Genomic DNA, 15,540 nt, shown 5'->3' on the forward strand with positions numbered 1-15,540 from the left:
GATTTTCAAAATTTTGGGCCCTTATTGATAGAAATATTAAATATTGAGGACACTAAAACCTAATAAAAAAATTAAAATCAATGAGTCCCAGTGCAAAACCACTTCTGGCGCCCCTACGCCAGACCTGAGTTGTCTTATGTGGTAACTCTCTTCTTAAACTTTGTAAAAAAACAATCAAAAATCATTTAGCTCTTGGTGACAATCTAAAGGCGCTTTCCTTTTCTCTTAGTTTCTCTATAGAAAAAGCTCATTCATAATCAACCATTTTGAGATTGCTTAGAGTTTCTGTTATGTTTGCTTATGCGTCTGGAAAAAAGTAGTTAACAAATTTTCAAATCAGTTTCTTTCTTTAGGGTTCTAAATAAAACTTAAAACTTATTTGGCAAAATGTTTTGATTTTACTTTTTGGACAAAAAAATCAAACTTCATACATACATTTTGACTAAAGAAATGATAATTTGAATAAATATTATATTCGATTTCTATCAATCGGTCTATTTTTTACAGCTTAGAATTTTGAAACCTAATCGACGGAAAAAAGAGCAAATGAAATTGTTTATCCTTGTATTTGTGTCACCGGATATCCAATAGGTTATATTCTCATTCAACTGAAATCTAATTTTATTCTTGACCCAATGAAATGATAGTTGAATATGTAAATTTACTTTGGACCCAATAAATAGTTGGAACTTGGAACATCTACTAATAAGTAAACTTGATCAAAAATAATAATTGAATTTCTTAACAGAGATATTGGAATGTTGACCAAGACATTTGAATATAAAATCTTGCAAATCAAGAGATATATTCCTCGAATTATTGTCTTTCTTAACTAAAAATTGATCTATGTCTTTATATATCGATTTTGTCCCCCAAAAAAAAAAAAAACTCTTTATATATCGATTAAGAATGAATAAAAATTACAACAAACCTGTTTCAAAAAAAAAAAAAAAATTACAACAATTCACAAGACAACAAAATATCACAACACAATTATTTGACATCCAAGCTACGATGAAGTCAGCACATGTAGCTCTAATCTGCATAGTCATGCTCTCTATCTCCGCTCTTCATGAGTGTAAGTATTTACGAATATCTCTTTCTTTAATCCATTTTCAAAGTTTGGTTTGTGTTTAAAAAATCATATAATCCATGATATGTAGGCGTGAGCAATGAAGTTAGAGAGATGGAAGGAGAACCGATCTCCCTAAACGTTGATCAAGAGTGTATTCCTGGTCCATGCCATCCTTTGGTACCTCATTGTTGGTGCTGCGAACATTTACGCGGTATCAGGCCACAATGCTGTTGGTCAGGTAGCACTGGTCGCGACTATTGCAATATGCAATGTAGGTTATAAATCATTTGTACGTAGTACTTCTGCCTACTCATGCAATCGAACCTTTTCCAAGCAGTCTTATAATAACGCTTGCTTGTACTAGCTAGTTCTCTTTATTTTCTTTTCTTTTCTTTTTTTATATAAATATAAAATTCAAGTTTCTATCTATGATGCGAAGAGTATGAGTTTAAGAAACATATTAAATTACCAATCAAGATTACGAAAAATTTAATATGTTTGGCGATATAAATCATGTCATATGGTTAATTAGTTAATATATAGATATAGTCTTCCGAATAAATTAGTGTGTTTCTTGGCTCGCAAGAAACCGTCTGTAAAGTTAGGGTTTGGCAGATGGGAGACCGAGAATGAACACCCTCGCTCACTTATAACGGAGAATTAGGATATTTTCCTAATTCGTTACAATAAATTAGTTTTGTACTTTTACTTTTTTCATGGTTTAAAGTAAGGAAAAGGAAAATTAGAAAACAGTACTCTTGTGTTACGAAAATTGTCAAGATTAGGAAACATCCCATTATGGAAATTTTCTGAATAGAGAATCGAAGTGCGAGAGAGATGAGAAGACGAGTGCACTAGTATAAAGAGAGGACGATATGTAAACAATCTCTGTCTTTCTGTGTGTGAATTGTCTTTCTTTCTTACAATAGCAAATATGGGAGGCACAAAACGTAAGATCAAGATCGAGAGAATCGAAAAGAAAAGTGTTAAATCTGTTGCTTTCACGAAACGCAAAAACGGTCTCTTCCGTAAAGCTACAGAGCTCTGTCTTCTCTCTCCCGCAACTCAAATCGCAATCTTAGCGACTCCTCTTACTGCCAACTCTCATGCTTCTTTCTACTCTTTAGGCCATCCCTCTGTCGACCAAGTTGTGTCTTCTCTGCTCAACGATCAGCCTCCTCCTCCGGTAAACCAAGAGAATTACAACAGTTCAGGGTTAGAGTTTTGGTGGGAAGACAAAGGTTTTGATATATCAGAGAACGTGGAAGAGTTGAAAGAGGCGGTCGATGCAGCTTCGAGGATGTTGAACAATGCTAGGGTTCGGTTAGATGATGCCTTGAAGAACAATCAAAGAGATGGAAGTTTAGTGATGCATCAGGAGGATGAGGTTCTTCAGCTTGGCAACGAATACACAAATCAAATTCCCAAGTTCCAAGGCGAAACTTCTGCTTCTGCAAGTTTGTTAAAGTATGAAGAGGATAATCTACACCTTGATGATTTTTTTACTGATTTCAAAATTGATCCTTTTTGATTTTTTTATCATCATGTCAGGTTTAGGCTACAATCTAACCTACATAATTAACGGGTGCTTCTTTTTTTTTTTTGGTGTTTTGATTCCGGAACAAAGCTGCTAATCTAAAACCATAAATATTGTTTAGTTTTATTGAAACTGATATACATAAAATAACAAAAAAGAAAGGTTTCTTTCATTTGATTTTTACAACTTAGTTGTCAATTATTTCTTGAGTAAATAATTTAAGGAATTGTATAAAAGGATTAAAACACAGGTTGCAAAGAATCAGGACTTTGCAAACACATCAATCAAAGATGATTTCTTTGTTATAAAAAAAAATAATTTTGGACAAAACAGAAACGATAAATTATTGATTCTTGCCAAATTATAGCTTAACACATATTGACATATAGAATCAAACTGTGAAAGAGAAGGCATATAAAGGATATAAGTCCTTGTCCTGAAACACACAACGCAGTTATTGATCATGTTCAAGCAACCCGGAGCCCTTGAATTTCTCATGCATCAGGCCATCGATTCTTGCTGCCATCTCCGGAGTCAGGTGGTTGTGCCAATCTCCGACCATTCCCTTCCTGAAATACGCGCTATTCGAATAATGAACATAAGGAATGTCCTCTCTGATTTTGTCCCCTTCGTTCACTTCAAGATTCTTTAATGTCTCGAAACTGCAAAGATTCACAACTTTCTCAACAACTCCTTCCTTCTCTTCCTCAGCTGTGAAACCATAACCCATAAACTGAGCCAATCTCTTCACATACGGCAACGGATCAGCTCTTACTGTCTCGTATTTGAGGAACAATATCTTATCTGGATTTTCTTGGTAAGCTTTCCAATACCCCAAGACATGATCTAGATAAGGACCATAAAGAGAAACACCTCGACAGAACATATCAAAAGACTCCTCAAGAGTAATGAGAGGGCCATAGTCTAACCATTGCTTTTGCAAAAAGGTCCACATGGAGATGAAAGTGTCTTTTGGGTCTCTCCATATGTAAACCATCTTACAACCCGATTTGGCTACAGAATTTGGTAGTAACCCGTGTGGAATATGAGTCGAAAACAGAGTGTTTCCTTCATCTTTGAGAGCATCAACTTGAGGGAAGAAAGCAAATTCGTTCTCAATGTATAGAACAAGCTCATGAGGATTACGTTTTAAGAGAGGGTTGGAGATATTCTCGAAGCGAGATCGATTGATGATGGCGAAAGTAAGAGCCTTGAGCCAAGTGGTACCTGTCTTTAAGGAGCTACAAATGAGGAGGTCAAAGGAACGTGCTTGGAAGAACTCTTGCGCGTGAAGGCAACCTTCCAGAAGAAGCTGTATGAACCAGCAACCACCATATTCGATCATCGGACCTTTCATTCTCCAGCCTTTCGTGTGAGGAAAGGTGGCAATGAGGTCTTGATACCGTTTCTGATTCTTCTCAAACTCTGTTGGCTCTGTCTCTGCCTTCTCGTGGTGGCTTGGTACGGTAATGTGTGATTCCATTAAAGAGAGAGTAAGAGTATTTGAGGAACACATGCATGTTGAGCTATGTTGAAGATGAACTAATATAACTTAATAAACCATCCAACAGTCACATATCCTTAACCTCAGCCATTAGATCTCAAAAAATCTTAAATGTCAAGACATGCATTGGGTAACTTATCTTCACACATGTGTCTACCTACAACCACCCTATTGAGATAGTTATCAAATATTATATCAGATACTGATCTCTACGGGAGGCCAAAACTATGATTTTAATAACTTTAGGGTAAGTGCATATTTAATACCAATAAACCACCACACCACAGGTGCTACATTTTTCTTTTCCTACTTTGTTTATTACTTTATTATACGAAATACAAATTTAGAAAACTACCTACATTTTATATATAATCTGAAATTTTTTAAAATCGAAAAATAAAATATTATAAAGTTTAGTGTTTGATGAAACCAAACTATAGTATACTCATGATTGATTGGTCCTTGAATAAGTATAGCTGGCCCTTCATTCGCTACTATTGCAATATTCATTTTCTAGACAAAGTTTTTTTTTTTTTTCACATTACTTAAAAAAGCCACCGGTGAATCTCTTTGTCTAAGTTGGTATGTTCATAAAGTAGAATGTAGAATCCGACTCAAAATAAAGAATAATCTCATTTTTAAAGCGTCTCTATAATTTGTCTTTCTATAGATTTGTTGGATTCGGATAGTTCTAATTTTCTGAAAATCCGGATCCGTTCCACCCTGTCCATTATAAAATAAAATTCGGAATGAGAAATCAAATAAATGGAACAAGAAAAGAAAGAAAGATGGGAATACTGTTGTCTAAAGAGATCGAGATCACGCTCCCCTTAGCAGAGAGTCTCTTTCTGAGAGTGTCATAGTATTGGCGTTCTTTGCCGACAAAAAAAAAAAAAAACGTCGAGTTCACATAGGAAGATACAAACAAATAGTCTCTGTCTTGTTCTTACAGTAGGGAGAAGACACAAAACATAAGATGGAGATTGAAAAAATATATCAAAAGGAAAGAACAATATCAAAAGGATGATGTTGTCTAGGATTTTGAACAATGTGAGGCTACGAATAGATGATCGATGATGTCTATGAAGAGCAATTAAAAGAGATGAAAGTTTAGTGATTCATTAGGAGAAGGATCTTCAGCTTCGTTACGAAGACACAAATCAAAATACTAATTTTAACTATTTTTATTAACGAGATTTATTCTTGCCAAATTACAACTTAACACATATGGAATCAATATAAGAAAAAGAAGGTATAAAAGGATGCGTCATTTCCCTGAACTTGACACCTTCATTGATCATGTTCAAGCAAACCAGAGCCCTTAAATTTCTCATGCATCAGTCCATCGATTCGAGCTGCCATCTCCGGAGTCAAGTGGTTGTGCCAATCTCCGACCTTTCCCTTCCTGAAATATGCACTGTTAGAAAAATGAACATAGGGAATGTCCTCTCTTATTTTGTCCCCTACGTTCACTTCAAGATTCTTCAATGTCTCGAAACTGCAAAGACTCACAACTTTCTCAACAACTCCTTCCTTCTCTTCCTCAACTGTGAATTCATACCCCATAAACTGAGCTAATCTCTTCACGTACGACAAAGGATCAGCTTTCATCGTCTCGTACTTGAGGAACAAAATATGATCTGGATTCTCTTGGTAAGCTTTCCAATACCCCAAGACATGGTCTAGATAAGGACCGAACACAGAAACACCTCGACAGAACATATCAAAAGACTCCTCAAGAGTAATGAGAGGGCCATAGTCTAACCTTTGCTTTTGGAAGAAGGTCCACAAGGAGATGAAAGTGTCCTTTGGCTCTCTCCATATGTAAACCATCTTACAACCCGATTTTGCAACAGACTTTGGTAGTAATCCGTGCGGGATATGAGTAGCAAACAAAGTATTTCCTTTGTCTTTGAAAGCATCAATTTGAGGGAAGAAAGCAAATTCGTTCTCAATGAAAGGAACAAGCTCATGAGGGTTATACTTTAGGAGAGGGTTAGAGGAATCATCGAAGCGAGATCGATTAACGATGGCGAAAGTTAGAGCCTTGAGCCAGGTGGTACCTGTCTTTACCGAGCTACAAATGAGCAAATCAATGGAGCGCGCTTGGAAGAACTCTTGAGCGTAAAGGCAACCTTCCATATGAGGCTCTATGAACCAGTAACCACTATACTGGATCATTGGAGCTTTCGGTTTCCAGCCTTTCGCATGAGGAAAGGTGGAAATTAGGTCTTGGTACCGTTTCTGATTCTTCTCGAACTCTGTTTGCTCTCTCTCGACCTCATGGTGGTGGCTCGGGATAGTAGTGGAGGATTCGATTGGAGATAGAGAAAGAGAATTTGATGAACTCATGTTGTGTTATGTTGAAGATGAATGCTGGTCTGTGTCAATCTCAGCCATTAATATAAAGATTTGGTTTGGGTTTAGTATTCTTGAATTATAATATAAACGTAACGTAAGTAAAGTAAGATATCCAAAATGCCACTTATCATTAATCTCAGCCATTAGATCTCAGGAAATCTTCAATCTATGACATTTGTTGGGTAAACTTATTTCTAAGAGATTTTGTAACTTATAATTCACACATGTGTTTACACCCTATTGATCTGAGAACATTGATCTCTGCGAGAGATTCCAAACAGATTACTAAACTAACCAAAGTTATGAAGCCGGAGTTTGCTCATAGAAACCACCGGAACACCCCATGGTCCATCGAGATGATGCCTTGAGAAGCAAGTTCCTAGTGTACCTTGTATCAGTTAAGCAAACCCATGCAAGTGTGCCCTAATTACAAACCATCCCCATCAAAATGTTGCTTCAATTACATCAGTTTATACTATATTTTCAATTCGCTAAAATAATCGGTCAACACAGCCGGGATCGAACGCGGGAAAAAAAAAAGAAGATCTCAGACTAAGGCTATGTCATCTGATAAGTCAGAAGAATGCGAAGGACCCAACAACCGCTAGAGCCATTTTCCTCACAGATCAAATTGCACCAGCCGGGAATCGAACCCGGGAATGTACCGTGGCAGGGTACTATTCTACCACTAGACCACTGGTGCTACCTGTTTTATAGCCTTCATTTTATATATTTATTAATATGTATATTAAATATTCATGCCACCCAAAAATACTGTAACTGGGATTAAAATGGAGCAGAGAATATTCACATCTATGTAACTATGTTGCTAAGAGATCCAAACTAACGAAGATGATGAAATCTTAAGAGTACACCAATACTACTCCTTCACGGTCGGGTCGCCTAGATGACAAATGGTGAATTTAAGTTAGATTTTAATTTAAGACAATGAAAGATGCTTAAAACATTATCAAAACGATTATCATTTTCAACGTGAAGTTGAGGAAAAGAAAAAGAAGAGCTCAGTTACCCTCCATATCTCATCATAAATCAGAGAATTGCGAAGGACCCATCCTACGCTGAAGCCATTAATCCTCACAGCTCAAATGCACCAGCCGGGAATCGAACCCGGGTCTGTACCGTGGCAGGGTACTATTCTACCACTAGACCACTGGTGCTACTTGTTCAACTGATCTTTCATTGCTTTATTTATTATCTAATATGACATATTTCAATGTTAAGGTCAATTGAAATGACTAAAGATGGTGAGGATTTAAGCTTTTCGACGTTTTCTACTACGCATTTTGCATATTAAGGTCTTTCAAACTTATAAGCTGCGAGACAAAATAATTTAACTTTAGTGTTTAATGAAAGCAAATGCTAGAATTAGTGGCTGGATAAATACTATAATTCACTCATACTATTGCAGTCATTTTCTAGACAAACAAATATCTCCATGTAGAAGACAAACAAACAAAGATCCAAACTTGTTCGTTGCTAAGAGCTCCAAACTAAAGCTTAAGAAGACGTTAGTAGATATCTTAGTCTTCGTAGTCGCCTTGCGCATACTTGTTTTCAGAGTAATACACAGCCACCACTTGGTTTCCTCCAAATTTTCTTCCGTTCATTCCCGATCTAGCCTTTGATGAGCCATCCACATCCGCATATTCTAAGAAAACCTGCATTCATATCATTATAATTAGAGTATGCACTATATGTATGATTTTCATAGACGTTGTCTCTGAGAATTGAAATTGAACCTTTCCGACTCCTGGTGTTGGATCATGATCTGGATTGGGCCTCGGAATCACAACATTCACCAAGTTACCTGCACACAAAAATGAATTGTCAAAGTTATTTACGGCCATGTAAAAAAACTAATGGTAGAATGTTGATTTGCTTACCGAATTTTCCACCTTCTTGTCTCATGTCCTCCATAATGTCTGCATATTCTTCATCGTCTCTAAGATCATCAGCTGTAACCACCTGAGTCAAACAGACAATCTTGGTGGGAGTGCCTCCTGGTTGTAACATAAGCCTCTGCTATAGTAAGATTTAATTAGTGATCTTCTAGGTAGAGTGAAAGCCAAACAATTATGGAAACGAACTATAAGGAAAACAGACAATCAAGCAAGTCAATTTGAATCACCTGAAAAGCAATCTGTTGTTGAGCATGAAGTAAGATTTCTTCTTGCTCGGGTTTAGGTTGAACTGCACCCTGGATTGCACGCCTAACTGTAAGTGTCTTATCACCCATCTTAATCCCATTTAGAGCGGCACATGCAATATCTGTTACTGAAGGATCTTGGTAAACACAGAACGCATATCCCTTTGAATTTCCAGTTTCCCTGTCTTTGACCAAGTTGAAACCTCTTAGGGGACCAAAAGACTCTAAAAGCTCCCTGATCTGTGCCTCTGTGAAGTAATAAGGAAGCCCGCCCACAAAAATGCGGTCAGGACCCTCAAGCCCACCAGTAGACCCCGAAGACAATCCAACAGCCGCCAAGTTCAGGCTGGGATTAGGCTGGCTCGGACCAAGAGTTGCAGCAAGGGACGGATTATAGTCAGTTGGCCTCCTAACCTTTACAGGAACTCCCTGGAGATGGTCAAAGCTATAATTTTAATACGCACAATATAGATTGTAACTAATAAAACCGTACGTCTAAATTGTAGACTAGATAATTAATCACCTCTAGTATAATGCCGTCTAATGCCATTGCGTTACTAGCCTCCTCAACAGATCTCATCTCTACAAAAGCAAACTTCTTTTCATGGTTTATATAAACATTGACCACCGCATCACCTATATATAAGAAATCCCAAAAAAGGATGAGTATTGTCTTGAGTCTAGACATGTCAGTAACCTTGAACAAAAAAACAATGAACTTTTCAGTACCTGGCCCAGCAGTGTTTCCCCCAATGGCCGACATCACTTGGCTAAAGAACGTAGCCACCGACTAGTCATGGAAACCATTCTTAGTATTCATACAATGGTTATTGCCATAATTATGGCTTAGCTAAACCATAATAAACAAAAAGTCACAAAGACTTAAAACAAAACAAATAATAATAACACACCTGTTCATTTGCAGTTGGTGGAAGCCCACCAACATAGACTCTCCGAGCATGCCTAGTTGCCTACGATCGTAATACAATTTAGGAGGGGAAGCATGAAAAAAGTAAAGAAGCTGAGAATAAGATAGATTGATAGATCTTACCTGCTGAGTCATTGCCTGAACTGGCATTACAGGTAGTGTGCCCAGTTGCTAGGTGAGAAGAAAGAATGTGAAGTTACGAGCATTTTCGTATCAAATAAGAAAAAAGAGGAACATACAGATAACAAAAAAAGAAGCAAAAAGTATGGATTTATACCTGACCAGGGACCATCGGGAACATGTTGGGGAACATCCCTGGAATAGTAGCAGCAGTAGGCACACTAGGAACCTGGCCTGCTAGGTAATGTGTTACGTGTCATTTAATGTTTGTTAGACCATTATTATGTTTCCCGGAGGAGTAGACCTACCAATAAGTACAAAGCTACAAATAATAACATGCTACCAGCAAAACCGAACAATAAACATATCCCATCAACTTATGAATATTCAGATGGAAAGCGCAATGCGATTCGTTTCGAGTAGTCAAAATTTGTAAGGCTAGAAAACAGGCATATAGTTGCCAGTCGAAGATGAAAAATACCCATAACAACCGTTGCCCTGATTCCTCCTTGTACAATTAAAGCTAGAGAGGCCGGCTCATTGTCAGCACAGTGGGGCAACTAACCCAACATAGCCTTCTTACTACAAAAAGACAAGACACAGAAACAAACAAACACCACCAAAGAAAGACAAAACAAAAAACTTCTCAGTTCCAGAACCACTTCACCAGGCAACAAAATTAACAAGACATCCTACGAAGAAAGTAAGACTTTAAAGTCTTCTGGTCACAAGTAAACAATATATGCAGCTTACCAAAATCACAGCGTGTAATTGATTATGATCTTTCCAAACTACGTAAAACCAAAAACAACAAGCAGTTAAGTAATATAATAATGTTGAGTAGATGATGAAGCATATACCTGCGGTAGCAACAGCAGTAGCAGCTAACATTGCAGAAGCAGGGGGCGCCATATCAAATCCACTTACCCTCTTGCTGAAAGAGCAAAATTAAGCGGTCAGATATCAGTTGAAGCAGCGACGAAAAAATATTGCCTGAGGTAGACCTAAGAAACACACATAAACAACAACCCAAGTAACACTACATCTTTTTGTTCGTACATAGGTACATTCCCAATTAAGATAATAACAGCTGCAAATAAACCTCAAGGATAATTATTTTTTACAGACCCATACGGCTCATATAAAGGAGAAATTATTCTTTCCAGCAAAAGACCTGATATTTATATTGTAATTCAAAAAGATAAAGGCTTAAGGATGAAACAATAGTGAGTTTATTTTGAAGATGAAACAATGATGAGTTTATTGATAAGTTATCTATGACATTGCAACCTCGCCAGAAAATGAACTTGTTATAATAAATATAAAAATAACAGAGAACTCAGGTACCTCTTTGACCGTGACCGTGAGCGAGAACGTGATCTATGTTCAGACCTATGCCTATGTTCTGACCTACGCTCGGAGCGGCTCCTAGACCGAGAGCGTGACCGCCGCCTGTGCCTCTCTTCTCTGTCTCGATCGCGAGACCTCCTCCTATAAATAAATGATGACACCATCAACTTAAGAATTAAAAAAAAACCTGAAAATAAATTGCAACACACTATCAGTACCTGCTGTCACGGTCTCGACTTCTGCGATGATGATGATCATCATCCAAATCATCTCTCTCACGTTCTCTTTTCTCACTACGTTCTCTGCTACGGTCCCTATGACGATCTCTATGATGGCGGTCTCGTTCCCTATCCTTACTTTTCTCCCTATCTCTATCTCTGCTTTTCTCCCTATCTCTATCTCTGCTTTTCTCCCTGTCTCTGTCTCTGCTCTTTTCCCTTTCACTATCTTTGTCTCTGTCTTGATTTTCCTTGTCTTTCTCCTTGCTTCTTGAATAATCCTTTTCAGGATCATGAGATTCCTGCTTGAATCAAATGTCAAAAGGCTTCTCCATATTAGATACAACCAAAAGTGAAAAAAATGCATATCATATCAACCTTATTTCTAAAGAGCAGCATATATACTACAAATTCAACTCTTTACATGGCTAAATCATCACATAAATTCAGAGAATCCCTTAAATCACATTATCAAATCCAGAATTCAACAATAATACAGAAGAGGCAGAACATGAAATATGTACCAAATTACAATATGAAGAGGAGGAGTAAGAAAATAAGAGAAGGGCAATCTAGAGCTATTACTGTTAACCTTACAAACATAACAGAAGCCTAAAAGCTATAGAATCGAAGAGAAGAGTATGTAAAATGGATCCAAGTGTACATACTCGAGACTTGGAGTCTTCGTGACCATCCTCCCCACCAAGGGACTGCTGAAAAGGCGAACTCTCCCGAGCTATGTAGTCATCGTTGTTGTTGTTGGTTGCGGTGGAGACAGCGACGCCATCTCCGTTACCTTCGTAACTCATCATCCACTCAAAGGAGTCTCTTCTTCGAATCGTTGAGTCTGATAATCTGATTGTGTGGAGAAAACCCTAGGGGATTCTAATCACGGATTAATTAAATTATGAAGATTCCAGGAGGAGGAAAATTAAGGGTATTATCGTAAATTGAATATAACACTTACTGTAAATGGGCTCATTATACTTAATGGGCTTTTAACCCATTGTTGGGCTATCGGATATTGCTGTTCGTTACCCAAATATGTATGGGCTTATACTTAATGGGCTTTTAACACGAAATTATTCTTTTCCAACATCTGACGATGATAATTTTGTTTTACCCAAATATGTACATAGGTGTTTCTTTTTCAATTTTTGAATATTTGTTTTTTCACTCTTAGTTTGCGTGTTAGTCGAATTCACGAATCTTTTAGTTGTCTCTCAGTTACATTTTTTAAAGAATTGAAAATAAGCAATTTGAATATGTTATAAATTAGATGAGTTTGAGAACATTTCTACCATGAATCAAACTCAATTTCTGACAGAGGTAAAAACCTAAATTAGTTTTTTTTTTTTTAATATATGTTGATGATTTAAAAGATAAAAAGAGAGAGAATGAAATTGGAAGATATATGCCATTTCTAGTGAAAACAAGTCAACCTAACAGTACAAACACCGGTCCACACACTCTCGCTTTCTTTACTTGACCATATCATTCATGGCCACTCAATATGAGATGTGTTCCTTGTCCTTGACACACACACACACAAAATAATACTAATAATTCAAGATTTTGCATATATGAAACAAGTTTACATGTTCCAATAATTCATATGGATTTGTCTTACTCCATACGTCTTGAAGAATCCTTTTCAAGATCATGAGATTTACTGCAGTGTAACAGAGAGATGTCCAAGGCTTCTTCGTTATCATAAGTACAACAAATAAATAGTAAAATGCATAATAATATCTTCGTACGTTTCTCTATAGAGAGCATATGATTAATATAGTAGATAATGCATAATGAGAATTATGAAGATATTAGAAGCCCATTAATAATTAAAAACTATAGCCTCATTGTGATTAATGGGCTTAATAATTTTTTTTTGATTTTCTTTTATCCCAAATATACATTTTGATACAACCAAGTTTTACTTTTACCTGTAGAAGATTAGAAGAAGCATCCCTAATTTTACTAGTCCGAAGAACCCTACTTTCGAATCTTTTTGCAATGATGTTGTATAAAGAGAGCATAGCTGCATAGCTATGAAGATTTTGTTATCAAAAGACTCGAAACTATATATATATATAATATATTGAAAATCATACTTTCTATTTTGGTGACTGATATAATTTTATTTAAATTGCCATTTTTTTCTTGGGTTAATATATTTTTTAGTCAAAATAGTTTACAAAACCAGATGATTCTAAATATATACATGTGAAAGTGAAATTTATAAATTGATTTAAATATTGTTCTCAATGTAGTTGAATACTTAAACCTAATAAATATATATTTACAGAAATTGTTTTAGTTCAATTAATATTTCTGGTCAAACAATCGACAATCATTATTCTATTTTGTAAATATGAAATATTATTCTTTAGCTAACAAAAAACATAAGAAAACAGTCAAAATATGATATCATTTTCATTTTGATTTTTCTCATAAGGCAATCTTTGGTTGACTAGAGATAGATAGAAGAAAATAAGAGAATGAGGGCAGAGAGATGCATGAATGAATGATGAAAGTGATGAACAAATAAAAGGACGAGAGGTGGAAAAAGAGAGATAGTTGATAGATGATAGCTGATTGTGACATTGACAACTGATAGAAAGTATTTTAAAAGTGAAAGAAAAAAAAAATCTAATAATTGGTGAATTTGAAGAGGTAAAGGCAACGTAACAAGTATTAAGATTATACCAACAACAATAATATTAAGATAATTTATACAATCTATCTAAGTAAAAAGAAAAAAACAATGGTTAGATATGTAAGGTGTTGATGATTTGATATCTTGAGAGTATGGTCATCGTCGTGGATAGGATCGATTCTTCGTGTGGTGGGTGGGGAACGAATCAAATCCATGCAGAGGATGATTAACGAATTAGGTTAATGATAGGTTTACCAAAAAGATAATTAAAGAAAGGTTTTGATACTTAGCAACGAGGCGTACGGTAATGAGAGTGACACACAATATCAATATATACAAAAGAAGAGAAGACAGAAACACCAAAAAACAGAACAAGGGCCACTACCACTTTTCATTTTGTCTCGATGCGTTACGTGACAACCACATCATCTCCTATAACACTTTCTTCTCAAAATCACATGCAATTTCTTCTGTTTTCAATTCATCATTTTCGTCCTTTATGTTTCAACAACTATTAGTATTACGTACCACTGTTCTTGTTTAACCTTTTTTTAGACTTTTTAAAGCATATACAGTATTCTCAAGTTGTTTACATAATTGTTTATTACTTTCATGCGAAGAATATTTTGTTTTACTGTTTACCGTTTACTTTTTCGAGTTTTCGTCTTCTTCTATGTCGACGAATAATTAAAACACAATTTAAAGAATTAACACGTTGCAAATTTTGAAGAAGAAAAGCATATAGATTTTATGGAGGAGTTGACGTAAAGAGAAGTAAATACATTATTTATGAAATTTCGTACGTCTCTTCGATGATATTAAAAATAAATAAAAAAAGATTTTTAAAGAAAACATTTCGTAAAAAACAACATGACTTTTGTTTTCATATACCAAACTTTTAAAAGATATGTGAAACAATCAGAAAGGTTTCTGTTTTTTTTTTTTAAAAATCTTCGTATGAATGATTAGGTTCTATATATTTCTAAAAGATTTAATATATATATATATATATATATATATATATATATATATATATCTACAAAGTCAAACTCTTCTTCGCAAAGCTTAATTTTTGTCACAGAATATAATAATTTCAAACCAACAAAAATTAGATTCGTCTTTCTTTTGCGATATTAGTTTTTTTTTTTTTTTTTTTTGCGATATTAGTTCATTTCAGGCTGTCGCAATTCATGTATTTTGTTATGACAGCTACTGCATGATATAATTACGTATAGTTTTTTTCTCATATGCGATGATGAAGAGCGACGCTTACGATGATTATTTATACAAATTACAATTATAGTTTGTCCAGAAAGTTCATTGGATGCTTTCGAACGTTGAACAAAAACAAATCGTAATAAAGAACCTAAAATGATTCGTAAGCATCGATGCTTGTCTTCTTGTGTTTGGCCATGTTAGGTTGAGTCCAGATGTTTAATATCTATATTCATACCTATTACCATCCACGTCTATATATTTTTAATTATATATTCCTATCAAAATATCCGCGGCGACAGAGTTTTGAATTTACGTTCATATATATGGTTTTGGGTCAATCACATTAATAACGAGTTTTTGTCTTAGCTCGTACAAACACATACTTAATTACGATTATGGAGTAATT

General features: G+C 35.6%; 4 protein-coding genes and 4 non-coding genes across 10 annotated transcripts; 1 reads left to right on the forward strand and 7 right to left on the reverse strand.

The window, feature by feature from the left end:
• The first annotated feature begins 2,009 nt into the window (after nucleotides 1-2,009).
• LOC17895011 (agamous-like MADS-box protein AGL97) lies at nucleotides 2,010-2,606 on the forward strand. Its single transcript, XM_006301267.1, has one exon. It carries the CDS (start codon nucleotides 2,010-2,012, stop codon nucleotides 2,604-2,606), a length of 597 nt encoding a protein of 198 aa, XP_006301329.1.
• Nucleotides 2,607-2,896: 290 nt separating this feature from the next.
• Nucleotides 2,897-4,126, reverse strand: LOC17895961 (cytosolic sulfotransferase 18). The gene has a single exon (XM_006301469.2). The coding sequence runs from the start codon at nucleotides 4,093-4,095 to the stop codon at nucleotides 3,067-3,069; it is 1,029 nt and encodes a 342-aa protein (XP_006301531.2). The 5' UTR covers nucleotides 4,096-4,126; the 3' UTR covers nucleotides 2,897-3,066.
• Nucleotides 4,127-5,278: 1,152 nt separating this feature from the next.
• Nucleotides 5,279-6,501, reverse strand: LOC17894930 (cytosolic sulfotransferase 18). Its single transcript, XM_006300838.2, has one exon. The coding sequence runs from the start codon at nucleotides 6,466-6,468 to the stop codon at nucleotides 5,407-5,409; it is 1,062 nt and encodes a 353-aa protein (XP_006300900.1). The 5' UTR covers nucleotides 6,469-6,501; the 3' UTR covers nucleotides 5,279-5,406.
• Nucleotides 6,502-7,020: 519 nt separating this feature from the next.
• LOC111832265 lies at nucleotides 7,021-7,105 on the reverse strand. The gene has a single exon (XR_002835303.1). It is a non-coding gene; the product is annotated as a small nucleolar RNA snoR114 (small nucleolar RNA).
• Nucleotides 7,106-7,109: 4 nt separating this feature from the next.
• On the reverse strand, nucleotides 7,110-7,180 carry TRNAG-GCC. The gene has a single exon. It is a non-coding gene; the product is annotated as a tRNA-Gly (tRNA).
• Nucleotides 7,181-7,495: 315 nt separating this feature from the next.
• LOC111832260 lies at nucleotides 7,496-7,581 on the reverse strand. The gene has a single exon (XR_002835297.1). It is a non-coding gene; the product is annotated as a small nucleolar RNA snoR114 (small nucleolar RNA).
• Nucleotides 7,582-7,584: 3 nt separating this feature from the next.
• TRNAG-GCC lies at nucleotides 7,585-7,655 on the reverse strand. Its single transcript has one exon. It is a non-coding gene; the product is annotated as a tRNA-Gly (tRNA).
• Nucleotides 7,656-7,812: 157 nt separating this feature from the next.
• On the reverse strand, nucleotides 7,813-12,124 carry LOC17896045 (splicing factor U2af large subunit B). 3 transcript variants are annotated; one of them, XM_006301964.2, is made up of 13 exons: nucleotides 11,929-12,124; nucleotides 11,261-11,562; nucleotides 11,040-11,183; nucleotides 10,553-10,626; nucleotides 9,850-9,926; nucleotides 9,696-9,743; nucleotides 9,556-9,615; nucleotides 9,374-9,434; nucleotides 9,168-9,280; nucleotides 8,627-9,073; nucleotides 8,382-8,517; nucleotides 8,238-8,305; nucleotides 7,813-8,156 (listed from the first exon to the last, which is right to left on the reverse strand). In XM_006301964.2, the coding sequence occupies exons 1-13, from the start codon at nucleotides 12,070-12,072 to the stop codon at nucleotides 8,019-8,021; spliced, it is 1,812 nt and encodes a 603-aa protein (XP_006302026.1). In that variant the 5' UTR covers nucleotides 12,073-12,124; the 3' UTR covers nucleotides 7,813-8,018. The 3 variants fall into 3 exon arrangements, with proteins under 3 accessions (XP_006302026.1, XP_023643089.1, XP_023643090.1); XM_023787321.1 differs by having other exon boundaries at nucleotides 9,850-9,929; XM_023787322.1 differs by lacking the exons at nucleotides 10,553-10,626; nucleotides 11,040-11,183; nucleotides 11,261-11,562; nucleotides 11,929-12,124 and adding an exon at nucleotides 10,174-10,394.
• Between the last annotated feature and the right edge of the window lie 3,416 nt (nucleotides 12,125-15,540).

Source organism: Capsella rubella, unplaced genomic scaffold (assembly GCF_000375325.1).
Source record: "Capsella rubella cultivar Monte Gargano unplaced genomic scaffold, Caprub1_0 scaffold_2, whole genome shotgun sequence".
Lineage (NCBI taxonomy): Eukaryota > Viridiplantae > Streptophyta > Magnoliopsida > Brassicales > Brassicaceae > Capsella > Capsella rubella.